Source organism: Anser brachyrhynchus (assembly GCF_964034855.1).
Source record: "Anser brachyrhynchus genome assembly, chromosome: W".
NCBI lineage: Eukaryota > Metazoa > Chordata > Aves > Anseriformes > Anatidae > Anser > Anser brachyrhynchus.
This window is the reverse complement of record NC_137704.1, coordinates 22,970,807-22,989,128: the sequence shown is the minus strand read 5'-3', so window position 1 is coordinate 22,989,128 and position 18,322 is coordinate 22,970,807. Positions and strand designations below refer to the sequence as shown.

Below are 18,322 nucleotides of genomic sequence, written 5' to 3'. Positions count from 1 at the left end.
TGGGAATCCTTGGTCCACCCCAATGGGCAGGGCACTATCTGGGCAATCAGTCATCCCGAGGCACAAGCATAGCAATTGCTATGGTTGAGACTCTGGACAGTATATTTGACCCATTCTATCCAGGCATTCACATCCCCATGCCCTGTTTCAATCTCAAATGTTTGAACTGCCACATTTCAAAGAGGGCCTCCTGTTTTCTCTCCTGTTTTCTCCTTGAGTTTCTCCCTTTCTCTGATGGCAATAGAGGATCGTTTCCATACAGCTATTCTCAATCTGGCTGTTGGGTCTCTACCAGTTATTTGTTCCCTCTGCTCAATTGTCGTTGGGCATTTAAATCTCCACAAGCTAACACCTCACAAGCATCAAACATGGCAGATTGTGGTACATAACCCTCTGTCACATTCACCCATATTTTTATGGGGTATCCCATCTTACTATTATCTGGTCATGCCTTTTCCAAGTTGCCAATTGACCAAGGCTTTCTCTGAGGCCTATAATCACTAAAAACAAAATTAATAATTGATTTTTCCCTGTCATTATTTTTAAACCTTAGGTTTCCAAATAATTATCAATACAAAGAATAAGATATACACTACTACCATAACAAACCCCCCTTGGGAACACTTCAATTCACTATAGGCCAGTCCTTTCTCTCAATCACAAGTCACACTCATTAGTTACCTGTGAAAATAAAAGGTTAGTTTACAATCGCAAGCTCTTATCCCGCTCAGAGTCCACTATGAGATTTTTCTCTTCGAGTTCAGCTTCCAACAAGTCTTCTGTAGGAACAGCTTCCCAGGTACTAGGGTCGACGGATGCCTTCACTCGAGTATAGTGAGTCCAACCTTTTTCCGCAGTTCCTATGGCTGTTTCAGTGGTTAGTAGTACTTGGAAGTGTCCTTCCCATTCAGGCCGGAGTTGATCCTTTCCAGGTCTGAATCAGGACCCAATTTCCCACGGGTCCTGAGAGATGACAAAGAAGAGGACAACCCCAGAACACAGTTCTTAAGAAAACTCTCTTGTTTCGAATTGTGGTATCTCATCCCTTCTGCCCAGATAGGGTAATCCGAACAGCATCTCATACGGTGAAATTCCTATATCGTTTCTTGGTGCTGTTTGAACCTGCAGGAGTGCTAAAAGTAAGCATTTTACCCAAGGAAGTTGGGTTTTTAACACTAATTTAGTTAATTGCTTCTTTAATGTCTGGTTCATTCGCTTTGCCTTCGCAGAAGAGGAGGGGTGCCAGGGGGTGTGAAAATCCCACTCAGTCTCTAAGGCCTGCATTAACCCTTGCAGTACTTGTGAAGTGAAATTATTTCCTTGATCTGAATCAATGTTTTCAGCTATCCCATATCTAGGGACTGTTTGCTCCAGTGATACCTTAGCCACCGTGTTTGCAGTGGCAGATACCGAGGGGAAAGCTTACACCCATCCAGTCACGTGGTCAATTAGGACAAACAAGTACTTAAATCTCCCTCCTTTAGGTAACTCAGTAAAGTCTACCTGTATACTTTGTAAAGGTCGAATCCCTGGCTCCCGTCCCCCTCTAGGTTAGTTACAAATGACCTTTTTATTTGCCTTTTGACATATGGTACATCCTCTGCATATTTGCTTCACTAAAGTGTATATTCCTACACAGACATACTTTCTTAGCACAACATCACACATTGCTTGCATCTCCCAATTTCTCTCTTGATGTAAAACATCATATTTGCCTCATTGGTGCTTTATTCAGCATTTCTCTCCCATCAGGGAGTATCCATTTTCCCTCAGGATTCGTGGCTCCTGATTCCTTAAAGAAATCTCTCTTAAAAACTTTTTAGTTCTTTCTTAGTTTTCAACAATTCCCTGAATCCTCTCTGGATTTATTTTTGGTTTTCCCTCAGACATTAGATGCCTTAAATACCTGACTTCTCTTTCTACGTATTGTAATTTATTTTTCAACACTCCCAAGCCCTGCTTTCCAGAAAGTTGAATAGCTTGTTAGTGGCTTCTTTCACAACTGTTTTCTCCTGTCCTGACAATAAACGATCATACACATTTTGTAACAGAAATTCCTCCTTGGGAGGTTGGAATTGCTCCAAAATCTGTTCTAGAACTTTGCCCAAATTAATCAGAGGCCCTGTAAACCCCTGAGGTAAAACTGTCCATCTGTATTGTTGCTTCCGCCCCCACTTCAGAGTCTTTCCAGTCAGAGGTGAAGATATCTTTGCTCTCAGGGCCTGAGAGCACTCCATTAATACCACTGTTATTCCAGTCTAACAATTTACTATTTGAATGCCCAATTTCATCATCAAATCCCTTCCCAACAAGTTAGTCCCTGCCTTGGGTACATACAATAATTGCCCAGAGATCATTTTATCCCCTAGTCTCAGCTTGGTATCCCCCAAAGGTGGCACTGTTATCCCAGCCCCTTCTACCCCCATCACTTGTTAGGGTTTCATTAGTTAATTTAATCCCTGATACTTTACAGGCCAGTAATGACCTAGCTGCCCCTGTGTATTGTGTTTGATGGCAAGGTTCGGGAGGGGGCTGCAGTGGCAGCCCCCACGAGGAGAATCCAGAAACCGCCCCGTGGCAGATAAGGGACAATTTCATCCGGCCCCAGAGGGGCCCACCGCTGCCCAGAGCCAAGCCATGAGCAACACAGTCCCTGCCTCTGTGAGAGCACATCCACAAAAACAAACAAACAAACAAACAAAAACCTGCTGCTCAACAGCAGCTGGGAGAGCGAGGAGTGAGAAACCTCCCCGCAGACACCAAAGTCAGCTCAGAAGGAGGGGGTGGAGGCGCTCCAGGCGCCGGAGCCGAAGCCCCCTGCGGCCTGTGGAGAAGCCCCTGGTGGAGCAGGCTGCCCCCCCTGCCCCCCCCCCCCCCCTTCTCGATACTTGGGAACCTGACCAAACACCACAGCAAATATACCAAAACTTCTAGACTGTTACTTAGATAGTGCCTACATCCTCTTTCCCTGCTCATTCAACTTTCCCAACTCATTCAAAAAAACAGCTCTGTCAAACATTACATACCACACCTTTAACACCTTCAATAACTCTTCTTAACACTTCTTCCTATCTTTCTCCAGCCTGTACTTTCACCAAAGTCTCAGTCATTAGCCAACTTAATTCCATACCTTTCTCCCTCATCCCATTTTCCTTCTCTCCTCCTTCTTCCACTCCGGATATTCCTACCTGAAGTGGCCAGCCTGCCCACACTTAAAACATCCCATCAAAGCCTGTCCCTGCTAAGATTCAGGCCACAACACGGGTAGCTTTCCTTGCCTGCCATTCCTTCATCTCTCTTCCCCTCTTTTCCATCCTGGCCCTGACTCCCCCTGAAGATTTTCTTCCTCTTTCTCCAACCCTCTGCCTCACTACCTGCTACACTGTCAATACCATTAGTTTCACTCTCTGCTTTTCCTTCTCATCTCCCCTCCTGACACACACGTTCAGGGCCTCCCGCAGGAGGGCCCCCCAGTGACTGTTCACTACATCCCCCCACCTTCTGGAGCATTTTCTGTGCATCTTGCCAGGCTTCAATCACAAAATGAACTTTCAAGAGCCCTTGGGATACCGGGTCCTCAGGATTCATCCCCAAGTACTTTCTCATTCTGACCCCAAGTCTCTCATATGATTTCTGTGTCGCACACTATTATTCTTCCAGCCAGGATCGGCAAGTGGGTATTTCTGCCCTGCCGGTATTACCCCTGGTCCTGGAGGATGAGCTCTTTCCCATTTTTGTATTGCAGCTCTCCTCCTGATCATTCCCATTTCTTTCCCTGTAAACAACATATTTATATACATAATTCCCCCTCCCCAAGAGTATAAGTTAGGTCCTAGGAAACTCCTAACCTCTCTGCCGGTAAGGAGGGGGGGAAGTTCACTTAAGAGGATACACAGATAGTGTTAGTGCTGTTAGTATCAGGGAAGGCAAAATTCTCAGTACCTCTTCTACCTTGTTCTAATTCTTTTACCAGTTTGGGGTACCTCCTGTTCCCAGAGCTAATGTTATCTATAGTTCCTGTCTTTTCTTTCGGAGAAACTGCTACAGCAGCCGCTGCTGCTGCAGCAACTTGGGGGTTATAAGGAGGAGGTAAGTTATCCAGAAGGTCCCATTTATCACTTGTCTCTTCCTTTTTCTTTCCCTCTTTATTCTGATTTTTGCTCAAAACCAAATTTATTCCTTGTATCCAACAAGCTGCATACTCCGATTCTTCTTCCGAAAATGGAAATTTGTTATTAACATAAAAATTTAAGGCCTGACATACCCAATCTTTGTCAGACCCCTATTTTGGCCAAAATACTGCAGCTCCTTTAATTGGTTCTTTCGTCCAGACTGATACACAATATTTAACCATTTCCTTCCTATTTTTTTTCCTTAGTTTTGGGGTTATTCTTCCAATTTCTCAACATCCTTCCTAAAGGACAGTCGGGAGGCACTCCCCCAGGGATATCTCCCTGTCCCCTGGAACTCATATTTCCCATTTTTCCTATCCTGGAAAATGGGGGTGTACTGCCAAGCACTTCCCCGTGCAAGGGCTACCGCACACCTATGAGTTTACCAGATTCCCTGGTGTACTTCCGAGCACTACCCCGTGCAAGGATTACCGCACACCAAATTTCCCTGGTGTACTCCGAGCACTACCCCGTGCAAGGATTACCGCACACCAAATTTCCCTGGTGTACTCCGAGCACTACCCCGTGCAAGGATTACCGCACACCAAATTTCCCTGGTGTACTGCCAAGCACTACCCCGTGCAAGGATTACCGCACACCAAATTTCCCTGGTGTACTGCCAAGCACTACCCCGTGCAAGGCTTACCACACACCAAAATTCCCTGGTGTACTCCGAGCACTACCCCGTGCAAGGATTACCGCACACCAAATTTCCCTGGTGTACTGCCAAGCACTACCCCGTGCAAGGCTTACCGCACACCAAAATTCCCTGGTGTACTCCGAGCACTACCCCGTGCAAGGATTACCGCACACCAAATTTCCCGAGACTCTTCCTTTCTCTCCCTTATCTCACGCTTCGTCCGTCTCCGGCCGCGCCCCTCGCGGAGCTACGGAACCACGGATCAGGACTCCACACTCGCTTCGTACAAAAGTACGTCTCAATCACACATCACACATCACACAGAGTCTCACCCGACCCCCGAGGCAATACTTAATATTTCTTACCTTGGTCTGTGCACAGAGTTACCGGATCAATTCTTAAAACCCGGAGTGCCTACCTTCTTCCTTTTCCCCACTACTTCACAGATCCTGCCTCTTTAATCAGTCTCGGGCCCTCTGTCAGCTCTCCGCAGAACCGCCACCGCCGATGCACAGGACCCTGAAATCAGCGGGGCATGCCTTCCTGCTGCTGCGGCGGTGGGGCTCCCCGGTAGGTGACTGGATCCCGGACGAGCCCCCAAATTGTGAGAAACACTCCGTAGCCAATAACTCAGGCTCAGGCGAGGATCTCAGTGAAGTAGTAATTTATTCGCGATTGCAATGGCGGGCGCCCCACAAGCAGGAGAGCGCACCCACTAGTTCCAAAGCACAGTTTATGTACTGTTTGATGACAGGACCCTCCCCTGTTTCCCCACTGGAGTGGGTAATCCAGGTTCACAATCTATCTGATGCTTCACAGACAATGCCTGGCCTTCAGTTGCTGGCCTGTTAAATTTCAAGCTTCTTTTGACTTTTTTACTGTTTGAAGTGGTAATGTTTCTTCACTTCTCTGATTTGACTTGACACCGTGATTTTCACCTAATTGCTCTAAGGAGTCCGGCTGTCTGTATTTTACAAGGTTTTCTGTTAAGCTTTCTTATCACTGTAAGCATATTTCAATACCACATTCCTTCCTTCTATACAATGTAACACTGCAAAAACGACATTTCCATTCCCACAACAGGCACAGCAGACTGGAGATTAAGGCAATCAACATCGTGACTAGCAACTATTAAGCAGGTCCAATACTTATACCAATTTTGGTTTAACACACTCTGGTCAGATCTGTCGTTATCTCAGCCCTTCAAGCCCCACTGTGGGCATCAAAACGAGGTTTTACCTGTTGAGGTTTAACCCGGCCGGCAGCTAAACACCACACAGCCGTTCGCTCACCCTCCCCACTCCCTCTCTGGGATGGGTAGGGTGTCAGAAAGAAATGTAAACCTGTAGATTGAGATAGAGACAGTGTATTAGGACAGAAAAGAAAGGAAAGTAATAATAATGATAACAGTACTACTAATAATAATGTGTATGAAACAAGTGATGCACAATGCAATTGCTCACCACCCGCTGACCGATGCCCAGCCTATCCCCGAGCAGCCGGCCCCCCACCCCGGCCAGCCACCCCTATACATTGTTTAGCATGACGTCAGATGGTATGGAATACCCCTTTGGCCAGTTTGGGTCAGCTGTCCTGGGTCTGTCCCCTCCCAGCTCCTGCTGCACCCCCAGCCTGCTCGCTGGCAGGACAGAGCGAGAAGCTGAAAAGTCCCTGGCTTGGTGTAAGCACTGCTCTGCAGCAATTAAACATCAGGGTGTTATCAACATTCTTCTCATCCTAAATGCCAAACACAGCACCATGCCAGCTACTAGGAGGAAAATTAACTCTATCCTAGCTGAAACCAGGACAGTACGCATTACTGAGTGATTAAGAGAAAGCAAAAGTGTGCCATGGGATGCAATTCGGGACACATCCCCGCTGGAATTGCTTTGCTTCTCAGCTGTTAATCTGTGCTTGCCAAAGTGTGTGTAAACTTTCATTTGGAAAGGAATCAAGGAACTTAGGTTTTTAACGTGGCCTTCCCATCTATCTTTCCACAACTGAATTTCTTGAATGAGCTTGATTTTGCTGTTAAAAACATACTATAATGGTGATTGATAATTGTATCAAAGTGGTTATATTTGGTGGTTATGTCTTCAAGATTCTTTATTCTTGAAACATTCCCTTTATTTGTGTTTCAGACAGCTGCAGTGCTATATATAAATTAAAGAACTGTATAGGCACAATAGTTCTTGATGTTTCTGTTTGGTACTATTCCCACATTTTCAGTTTTAAGCGCAGGTCTGGTTCTCCCCCTCTCTTCTACCCCACGTTAAAAAGGGAGCGGTAGAACAAGAAAAAAGGCTTTGAAAGGTACTGGGAAGATTGCCTTTATGGGATGTAAGGAACAAGCAGAGTATCACAGAATCACAGAATTGTAGGGGTTGGAAGGGACCTCGAGAGATCATAGGGTCCAACCCCCCTGCCAAAGCAGGTTCCCTAAAGCAGGTTGCCCAGGTAGGAATCCAGATGGGCCTTGAATATCTCCAGAGTAGGACTTCGCAGACTGCAAAACAGAGGGTTGTGGTAGACATCTGTAAAGTTTCTAGCGAGAAAGTTCTGTGGGGAAATGAGTTCATCACTCATGCAAATATGAGAGTGAGGGGATATTAAATCAGTAAGTTATAGGTTCAGAATGAACGTAAGGAAGTGGTTTTCATATATGAAGTTAACCTGAGAAACTCACACAGTATCACAGTATCACAGATTTCTAGGTTGGAAGAGACCTCAAGATCATCGAGTCCAACCTCCGACCTAACACTAAGTACTCCACTAAACCATATCGCTAAGCTCTACATCTAAACATCTTTTAAAGGCCTCCAGGGATGGTGACTCCACCACCTCCCTGGGCAGCCCATTCCAATGCTTAATAACCCTTTCGGTAAAGAAGTACTTCCTAACATCCAACCTAAACCTCCCCTGGCGCAACTTTCGCCCATTCCCCCTCGTCCTGTCACCAGGCACGTGGGAGAATAGACCAACCCCCACCTCTTTACAGCCTCCTTTAAGGTAACTGTAGAGAGCGATAAGGTCGCCCCTGAGCCTCCTCTTCTCCAGGCTGAACAAGCCCAGCTCCCTCAGCCGCTCCTCGTAAGACTTGTTCTCCAGACCCCTCACCAGCTTGGTCGCCCTTCTCTGGACTCGCTCGAGCACCTCCATGTCCTTCTTGTAGTGAGGGGCCCAAAACTGAACACAGTACTCGAGGTGCGGCCTCACCAGAGCTGAGTACAGGGGCACAATCACCTCCCTAGACCTGCTGGCCACACTGCTTCTTACACAAGCCAGGATGCTGTTGGCCTTCTTGGCCACCTGAGCACACTGCTGGCTCATATTCAGCCGACTATCAACCAATACTCCCAGGTCCTTCTCGGCCAGGCAGTTTTCTAACCACTCATCTCCCAGCCTGTAGCGCTGCTTGGGGTTGTTGTGCCCCAGGTGCAGGACCCGGCACTTGGCCTTGTTGAACTTCATACAGTTGACCTAACTCTTTACTTAAGGTCTTGTGGATCCTGAAAATTTATATGTGGGGTTTTTTTGACAAATGTATTCAAAAAAAAATCACAGGAAAAAAAAAAACAACAAACATAACAACAAACTAACCAACCAAATTGGAAAACAATGCTGAATGAATGAGGCTGGTGAATTATTTAAATTGTTTGGCTCAGGAAGTGTCTGAGCTACAAATGGCTGAAGATCAGGATTGTGTCCAGAGGAATGGTGTTGTGGTTTCAGCTCTTATACACTTCCACAGACACTGACCTTAGCCGATGACAAGATTGTAGGTAGATCTACTTCTCGGCTTCATTCAGCACAGAAATTATTAGATTCATGTGTAGCAATTCAACTCGTTTGTAAAGTGAAAGTGGATTTGTCACTTGTACTTCTGTTCCTGCATTCCCTTCCTTTTCATTCTTCCAGAGCAATGTGCACATGGCAAAAATGTGGAGACCAACAACAAATTCAATCTAGCGAAACAGAAATAAAAGTGAAAGGGGAAAACATGAGGTTTTAATTTTGGATTTATAGTACCTGACAAGGAACCTTTCAAACGTTTCCTGGCTATGTAAGAAAATAGAGCAGTGTGCCTTTTTTGTAAATATCAGACTAGTCCAAATTGTGTTTGTGATAGCCTATTTTTTATCTTAAAAAGTTAAGAAAAAAAAGATATCTGGAAGAAAATGAGCTTCTGTAACCAGAATTGCATATCTAAACATTTTCTTGTTTTAAAAGCTTAGCACAGTTGGCAAAGAACATATTTTGAATTTGCTTTGCCAGAACTAGTAAGGATGTTGTTTTTTTTAAAACGGGAATGCAGAGCAGACCTTCTGGAGGTCACAGTTTGAAGTCTGTTTAGTTTTGCTGTAGTTAGCATTATGTGATTTTTTTTTTTGAGATTAACCAGAACTTAGCTTTAACATAAATTACTTTTATTTTCAATGCAAATTTGGAGTAGAAAGTTTTCTGCACTTCCTTTTAAAGATGGTTATTAGAGTACATGCAGTGTATAAAACTGACGTGATGCTTCTAGCTTTATGATCACAGACTCACAGAACTGTAGGGGTTGGAAGGGACCTCAAGAGATCATCGGGTCCATCCCCCTGCCAAAGCAGGTTCCTTAGAGCAGGTTGCCCAGGTAGGCATCCACATGGGCCTTGAATATCTCCAGAGAAGGAGACTCCACAACCTCCCTGGGCAGCCTGTTCCAGCGCTCCGTCACCCTCACCGTGAAGAAGTTCTTTCGCATGTTGGTGCGGAACTTCCTGTGCTCCATTTTGATCACAGGAAAATTGATGACTAGTAAGAAAAATGATTTGAATTAGTATATAGAACCTCAGTGTTTATTTTGGTAGTATGAAATACCCAGAATATAAGCTTTCTATGCTTAGCTTTGTTATCTATTCATAAGGCTTAGGCCTTTGTTATCTCAGCTTCCACTGGAGATTGGCTGGCCCTGCATTTCCTGAACATGGGCTTGGGCTGTCCAACTACTCTGTAGTCTGAGATAAACACAGCTCTTGAGTGTTACCTGCTCTTCCAGTCTGTTTCGTTTCCCTTTCAGTTATTCTTAGGCCTCTTTCTTAACCTTGATGATATTTTTGTCTAATTTAAACCAGTCAGTGTGAAAATCTTAGTTTTGAAATAGTGTGCCTTCCTGTGGAAGGATTTCAGTCTGTAAACTTAATCTGTTTTCTATAAAATAGGCTATTACGTTAATGGGATAGTCCCATTTAGGTTGTGGGACTACACATTCATCTTGTGCTCCCTGTCAGTGTACATTTGTTTTGGGGAAGAAACTGAGGGAGCTGAACCATTCTTCCTATGTAGGGGAAGTATCAGAGTTAAGACTCGTGTGATTATGGGAGTTTTGAACTCCCAGTGTGTTTTACTGGAAACAGAAAATCTCCCCACCTGCTGAATATGACTGCTTTCTTTTTTGGAATGAATGCTGGAGAAGTTAACTGTAAAGTGATCAAGTGATACCAATGTGAACCTAGTTGACTGAGATGTGCTGGAGAGCATAAAAGGAAGCAACGCATGATTGAACAGTGTTAAAATGTTAAAGAAAACAAAATCTCTTAAATATTTCATCACTTAAAATTATGGCATTGGATAGGGTAGTAGCAGGAATGTTAATTGGAATCGACTTGAAACATAGTTCCCCACTCTTGGTTTCCTGGAACAGAAATGAGTAAGCATTTGATAAAATGTTAATGAATTTGTTTTGACAAAAAGCATTGACATGGTTTTGTGAAGTTAAGGGAACCTACTGAATTTCAAGTTCAGGATTAACTTCCAAAGTGATCTGATACAGACAAATCTTTGCTGGCTAATAGTCTTCTAAGACTTGTAACTTTGTAAACAGTGTGATTTCTTTTACAGTCAAAATACTTTAAAGTTGTTAGAGATTCTTCTTGTTGCTTTTAGCTGGTAGTTTATTGTGCAGATGCTGGTACAGCATCTTATGTAAGCCTCACTTGCTACAACCATCTTCTGCTTAATATGCTAAGGTCGTTCTTTGGGATTTTTGAACTTGAGAGGCTGGGAAGGCTTTACCTCCTTTCATGCTAGCTATTCTAGCTGATGTTTCTGTATCTGATGTCTGCCTTAGTCAAACATATTGCTGCTTGTCTGTTTCTGTGGTCTGCAGCTCCTCATCTGTTTCATAGCTGAGCTTTTCCAAAAAAATGTTGGTCTCTGTTGTGTGCTCCATTAATAAATGCTGCACTGGCTTCTGTCTTCGTGGGCCTGAGTGCTGTGACCCCTTTATGCCATGGACCAGCTCCCCAGGTTGGGGATTTCAGCTGGGTGAAGGAGAGGTATGAGGCTGCAACAGGAGGTTCAGAGCCTGAGTTAGGATCAGTTGGTACATTGGGGTTTGGGGGAATTACATTTATGGCTAAATACACAGCCCCATGTTGTGCCCTCAGTGAAGAGGGCTGGCAATTGCTGGATGGCAGCTGGTGTTACCTCTTTGCTAACCTCTCTCCTTTCTCCAGCCAATGGTGAAAAGAGAGCAAATAGAGGAAAATGTAGAGATAGCAGGCCTGGCCTATTGTCAGGCTTCAGCTCTGTGTTCCTGTTCCACAAAAATACCATGTGTGCCTGGATGGAAATCCTTCTGCAGATTTTCAAATCTTCCCTGTAGCTAGCAGTATCATGTATAGAGTATGGGTAAACTCTGACAAAACGTGGATAAAGCTATCCTGGTATCTCGATGCTTCTGAGAAGTCCTTAAAAATGTAGGTAGGAAACGTTTTAAATAACCAGAAATCTTTCAAAACTTGCACAGTGAACTAGGGCAAGGGGGAGAACGGGTGGTGAGCAGAGGGGAAGGAAAGTCATTAGAAAAGGAACTTCCTGAACTGGTTTTACCATGTCCTGGAGCTATTGCTCTAACTCATTTTAAATGGCCCCCTGAAAATAAAGGGTAATTTTGATCCAAATTCAAACTGCCTATCCTAGGTAGTTCTGATGTTTGGACAACCAGTGCATTGGGGATTTAAGATTATAATATTTGTATTCTAGTAAACTTGTAGTTGCTTGCTGACTTGTAATTACTGCATAATTTTGTCATTAAAATAGACATCGCTTTGTTCTCAGCCTGCAGCTCTTGACCTGCTCCTGTCCTTTTAATATGAAATCATAGTTCTCAAAGAAAACCAAACACACAACTGGAAAGGCCTCAGATATTGATATCCTAAAAAGGCATAAAAATAAAATCATTGTAGAAAATGATACATATAAGAAATGAGTTTCTAGAGGCTTATGTAGAGCTTTACTGTATGGATGGTAAAGTAATAAAATCTAAATGCCTTGTTGGTACTAAGCTGTATGCAGAAATAAAGCCATTCACTGGAGCAAGAAGCTTGTGAACTGAGGCTGGAATCAAAATTTGAGACAAATTTTTTGTTGTTTAAATAGAAACAAATTTTTGTGGGTGATAATGGGAGTTGTTTGAGTAATCTGAATTGAGTAATTTTCATGTCAGTGACTACAAGTAAGGGGCAAATGCAAGGAATGTGTGGTTGCAGGTAGGAGAAAGTGCAGGAAGGTAGAGGTTGACAAGGGAGTCCAACGGAAAGAAGGAAATAAATGGTGTACTTAAATTTTCTTGTCACCAACAAGGAGTGACAGAGAATTCCTGGAGAGACCAGACCATGCATGAGGGCTGGGCTATTAGAGCTGCTTAGGCAAAAGTGAGCAATTAGAGACAAATTTTTTGAACAATGGCTACTGACTTGGCAATGGCAGCCTCATTTGGGATGAGGCTTTAGGTAAGTCCTTTTGTTAGAATTTTGAGCTACTTCTCTAGTTACAGAAAAGCCAGCAAAGAATGGAAGTCCTACGGAAACATGCAGTGAACTGTGACTTGCATATGGAAGGGAAATGTTCTCCTGTGAGAAAATTTTGGAAGGAAATATATTTTACTGTGGTAGTTTTCTTCAATCATAGTATTTTCTAATGTGACAGACTAGTGACTGGCTCCTTCTCTGCTGTTGCTGTTAAATGGTGTTTTCTCTCCTAGGGTTTGGACGTGGCAGAGGGAGAGGAGCGGGGAGGTTTTCAGCCCAAGGCATGGGGTAAGAAACATGCAGAGCACAGATTTCGGGGAGGATCAAACTCAGTGGCAAGATTATTTGCCACTGTATGTATTAATATTGCTGTATGTATGAAAAAATCACTACAGATGCAAAAATTCGTAGATCCGTTAGATGATAACTGGATTATTTTTGTCTTAAACCAGCGTTTGACTGGACACATCTATAGAACCCTAATCTAAGTTCACTTGACGTTAATATGTCAAACTTGGAAGAACCCATTTGTACCTATCAGTAACAACCACATAGTGCCTAGGAGGCTCAAAGTGCTGTGTGGTGCTTATTGTCCTAGGTAAATTGGAAAAGGTATTTGTTTCAGTGGAATGTGCGAGTCCTAAATAAAAATAGGAAGACAAGTAATTATAAGCTCTCTCCTGTTTTTGAGGTTTCATGCTTTCACTGTTTAGACACGCATGTACCCGAAAACAATCAAAGGAAGTTACTCAGTAGTTCTAAAGATTGTTCTTAGTTTTGACAGAATAACTTGATTCAGAGAATCAAACCTCCATTAGTTTCAATGTTTGCTCTAAATGACATTTCATGTAACATTGGTGATGTCATAGTGAACAGAAGGCTAATTCTACTTCTCCAATAATCCTTCTTGTTTGCAGTCCACATGATGAACTGAAAGGAGGTTTTTCTGTAATCTTTCACCTGTCTGCATCTGTGTTTTTTGGCCTTGGTGTGTCAGGAGTGCGTTCTGAAATAATCTTACTGATGTTCTCACTGCTGTCCTGCACAAGTCTGGTGCTCTGAAATTATACGATACTGGTTTCTTATCAGTCAGCCACCAAGAAATTATCAGCTGAGAAAGGCTTAAAGCTGAGCATATAAACTAATGCTTTAGAGGATGGAGAGGAATAGGTATGCTGTTAACTGCATTTTCAGGAATTCTTATTTTGGTTCAGTTTCTCTACAGTTTCCATGCTTTTTTCCTTCCTTCTTTTCTCTTTTCTCCTTTTTTTTTTTTTTAATCCGTGTCTGCTCATAGAGGAAAAAAAAATCTTTGGAAACCAAAACTTTTGTTTCGTTCAATGAATGACCCATGTGTTCTCTTCCATTTCTTAACTTTTAAAACTCTAGGACATTTAACCCTGCAGACTATACAGAGTCTTCTGCCACTGATGGCTTTGGGACAAAATCAGAGATTTGGGAGACTGGTCAGAATGATGCAGATGATGGAACTGGTAAGATGCTTCCAGAAGTGGAAGGATTGGAATGAAGACCTGTAGCAAATGGCAGTTAAAATAACCGTTCTATTAGTATTCAGTTACCTTCTGAAAATGTGAATACATCTCACATGGCACAGGTAGTAGTTCATTTTTATAGCTTAACTACTGCTGAATTGCAGAGCGCATGCTGTAGCCCAAGTGACTCTCCGGTTAAATTGAGGGGAAGGCAATTTGCAATTTTTTTGTTTTAGTACTAACAATCCCTTGAAAGTCAAAGGGTTATTGGAAGAGTTATTGGAAGAACCTTGTATGTAGAGAATTGTTTAGATATCTTAAGTGCTGCTTAAGATTTCACCTAATTGTAGTTAAGATTGCAAGTACCACTGAAAATGATTGGTTCACAGGCATTGAGTAGTAGGATCTGAATACGTAAGTAGAAAAAGAAAAAGGAAAATCTGTTGATAAATATAAATCCACTTTGTGACACTGCGATGACTGTGGAAGCTCTACTTATACAACACATGAACTTGAGCATGTGAGTTTCTGGGATGGAGGAGAGTTCCAAGATCTGGCGCCTTTGAAGAGAATTATTAACTAAAACCTGAGTAGGCACTTGAATGGAAGCCAGAAGAGCAGTCTGCCTCTCTGAAGACAGAGGCAGCTGTATGTTTCTACATGGAGTTTCAAGTATGAAGCGTGCACTCCTGGCTAAAGGCAAGAGACAAGACGGTCTGGAAAGGAACCACTTCACAGTCATTTCATGGTGATTCAGAAATGAAGAATGTGACGTGCTTGTCTGTGACTTGGAAAAACAAGATTGTTGCTTCTCGTAGTCTGTGGCAGGAGATGAAGACCAAGGGAAGCCTGTGCCATGATGGAGAAATTCATGTATGTTATATTTCACGCCTGGAAACCACTGACTGATAGGAGAGACTTCTTGTTTTTAAAACCCCAGTAAAGAGTGACTCTTATGATCTTTTCATTGCTGAAGCTAGCTGAGATGATTTTTTTCACAACCTCCATGTCAAGTGTGGAAGGAAAAGACTGATACTGGAGGCCAGTGTGTGCTTCGTAGAGCACTGCAGTGAGCCTCTTGAGGTGCAGCTTTTTAAACTTCATAAAAGCCATTTTTCACTTAACCGGAGAAGGCAGTAACAGGCTCAGAGTTTAGGTGGTCTTACTAGGCAGCTGTCTTGTCACTTGAGAGCTACTACTGCCTAGCAATCCAGTGTGGGAGAGTGGCACTGAGGACACTAATGGTCATTGGAAGGGGAGCTCTTTTTGCCAAATACGGCATCTTTCCAGGGAATTGCATTTTAAGTGATGTGGTGGTGTAGCATGCCTTTTACTTTCACTCATGTTAGTTTTTCAAATAAGTTTATCAGGTAAGGAGTTAGAAGGGCAGCTAATGACTTGAAAATACCCTTAAGAATACTGATGCTGATGTTTGCTGTATGGTAGCAGAGGACAAGATATGTTGTCACAAGTATAACAGAAGCAATAAGGTTGACTGACTGAAGATATTCAAGAAAGGCATGAGGAGGCTGGAACAGAGGTAGAAAATTCCCTGGTTATTTATTAATGATCACAGTTAGGAGGCTGTGGTTTATAAACAACTTTGGCTTGTGCTCTGCTTCCCAAGTGAGCCTGAATGGTGGTGACCCTCCCTGCGAGCTGTGTAGCCTTTGTATGCCACCTCCTTGCAACCTGTTCCTCTTGTGGGCATCTCCTCAGTCTTCAGAAATGGAAGAATTCTGCCCAGGAGTAAGGGTGGGTGTGGCTGAACAGATCCCTAGGAGAGAGTGAATGTGTCTACATGAGGGGTTTGCTGCAAAGGAAATCAGTGGAAATTGAAAGCATACCAGCCTGTGTGTGTGTGCAACTTGTTTTTTGATGCCATGTCCATTTTTGCTGTTAGGCCCTATGCATGTCAGTGAGAACTGCATTGGATTTCAGTGAAGCAACTTAAGGCATGTATGGGATGTTGGGGAGTGTGAGGAGAGGTTTGCTTGGCCTAGTTGGCTCTTAGGTGTATGAGTGTGGGGTTTCCTGCGATATAGGGGTGTTTGTCAATGTAGGGAATTTCCTGTGTAATAATTCGGTGAGTGGAAACTTAAAGTAGATGACCATGAATGTTCTTTATGGATGCTAAGTAACTTTCTGCTGCTAATTTTCCTTTACTTTCAGTGAGTGCAAAGGCACCATAACTGACAAAACAAAGTCAAAATGCCTGTGTATATGTATCAGTATAGGGAGAAAATTTTATTTTGCGGTGTTTCTTCTTTAGACAAGTGCTAGTCTCATATCTTTTCATCCACAATGAAAGAAACAAAATTAACGCATTCTTGTTATGTGGAGGATTAGTGTCTTTTGTTTGCAATTTCATTAAAAAGGAGATAGTGGGCAACTACCTGGAGAAGCTAAGCCAGTTTTGCATATTAAAATGTTTTCTGAAGACAGAACTCCACAGAGAACTTAAATTTGGAGGATGAGTATTTACAAAGTATTTCCTCTTTAAGCCAGTGCTGGGAAAGGATTAACTTAAAATTTTTCAGTTAAAAACAAACACATTATTTCTTTCCAAAATGTTGTTGCTTCCATGTGTGTAATTGTATTCCAAATAATTCAGCATCCTAGTTCTTATAGAAGTAATGTTCTACAGAAAGGTAAAGGGAAGGGACAGGTGGAAGGAAACAATGACCAAGTCTTATCCGAAAGGGATTATACTTGAACAATTCAATTGATGCTTTCTTAGAGGCATGCTGAGTTTTCATTCTCTTACTTTTTTTTTGTGTAATGCCCAAGGCAATGGGAGATCCAGAACAACAAATTGCACCAGTTCTTAAGAAAATAAATGAGGATGGAGGTGCTCACCTTTCAAAGTAGACTATAAAAATGGATATTGTATTCTGGTAATTTACTGTTACCTTGACTTTGATAGTGTTTCATAAATTTCACAGAAAAACTTTATTCATATCATCTTGGTTATGAGCAGCCTGCAATGACTCTGAAACTGAAGAATGACAACCAAGAAAGAAAAAAAATAACTTACAGTGTATCCGTCAAGGGGGAAGAAGGGAATTGGGTAGCTTGGAAGTTGCAAGGAAGCTGTTTTGTTTTTTTTCAGGACTGCTGTAGGATTCAGAAGGAACACTTAAAGAAATCATTCAGATCTTTCGAAGATGTAACCAAGAAGAAAAGGATTAATATATTATACTTATTAATACAGAAGTTTGAGATAGACCAAAATAAAATAATTTGGGGGAAAATACATATGGCTGAATAAAAAAAGGGGAGGGGGAAGTGACAGGAAGTGAGAAATTGTAGGAAAATAGTTGAAGCTGTACCATAACCATATGTTATACTTTTTATTGGCTTGATGACTTTCTGAAACTGAACTTTTTGCAGAAGAAAACATGAAACAGTCAGAGATGGGAGTGTATGTTGAAGCTGATAGACAAGGATCCTTGAAAACACAAAGCATAATTTCAGTGGAAAACAGAACTGTTAAACAGTAATACTTCGCAAGGCATGGGGTAAAGGTTGGGAAGAGGATTTATGGAGCTACAATAATACCAAGGTGGATTATGGACAAAAAGGAAATTGTTAGACTTGTGGCAAGATCAGACTTAGAAGCCTGTCAATACCAGGAAGCTGTTAGCAATGGGGATTTAATTCAGAGAAGAGCAATAAAACACCTGATGTTGGAAGGATTGATTTTTGGAAGGCAGTGTGTTAATAAGTGACAATGATGAACTTAGCCTGGGTCAGCTAATTAAAGGGTAAAGGGTTGCATTCAGTGTTTGAAAGGAGTGAATGCACAGAAGTGTAGTCATGAGTAGAAGCAACAGATAAATGTTTACATGGAGTGTTAGGAAAATGTTCCAGTGTTATTCCAAACAGCTCCAGTCTCCAGAAGCTGTGGTGAGAAACGCAAGGGGCTCAGGTGTGCTTTGCCAAGGCTTTTCTTTCTTTGTTTTACCAGATTTTGAGCTCCGTTGGGGAGCTCTGGCACCAGCGCACGGTGTGTCTGCTGCAGAGATCACAGAACCATAGAATTGAAGGGGTTGGAAGGGACCTCAAGAGATCATCGGGTCCAACCCCCCTGCCAAAGCAGGTTCCTTAGAGCAGGTTGCCCAGGTAGGCGTCCAGACGGGCCTTGAATATCTCCAGAGAGGGAGACTCCACAACCTCCCTGGGCAGCCTGTCCCAGCGCTCCGTCACCCTCACCGTGAAGAA

At 42.9% G+C, this 18,322-nt stretch overlaps 1 protein-coding gene across 3 annotated transcripts in view; it reads left to right on the top strand.

Annotated features, from left to right (window-relative positions):
- LOC308184786 (ubiquitin-associated protein 2-like) overlaps positions 1-14,133 on the top strand; it is a gene marked incomplete at its 3' end in the record, with an annotated part of 101,148 nt that extends 87,015 nt beyond the window's left edge. For all 3 annotated transcript variants that reach the window (XM_080572341.1, XM_080572342.1, XM_080572339.1), the window contains exons 7-8: positions 12,839-12,893; positions 13,995-14,133. In XM_080572341.1, coding sequence (XP_080428467.1) covers positions 12,839-12,893; positions 13,995-14,133 — 194 coding nt within the window. The remainder of the gene's footprint in view (positions 1-12,838; positions 12,894-13,994) is intronic.
- Between the last annotated feature and the right edge of the window lie 4,189 nt (positions 14,134-18,322).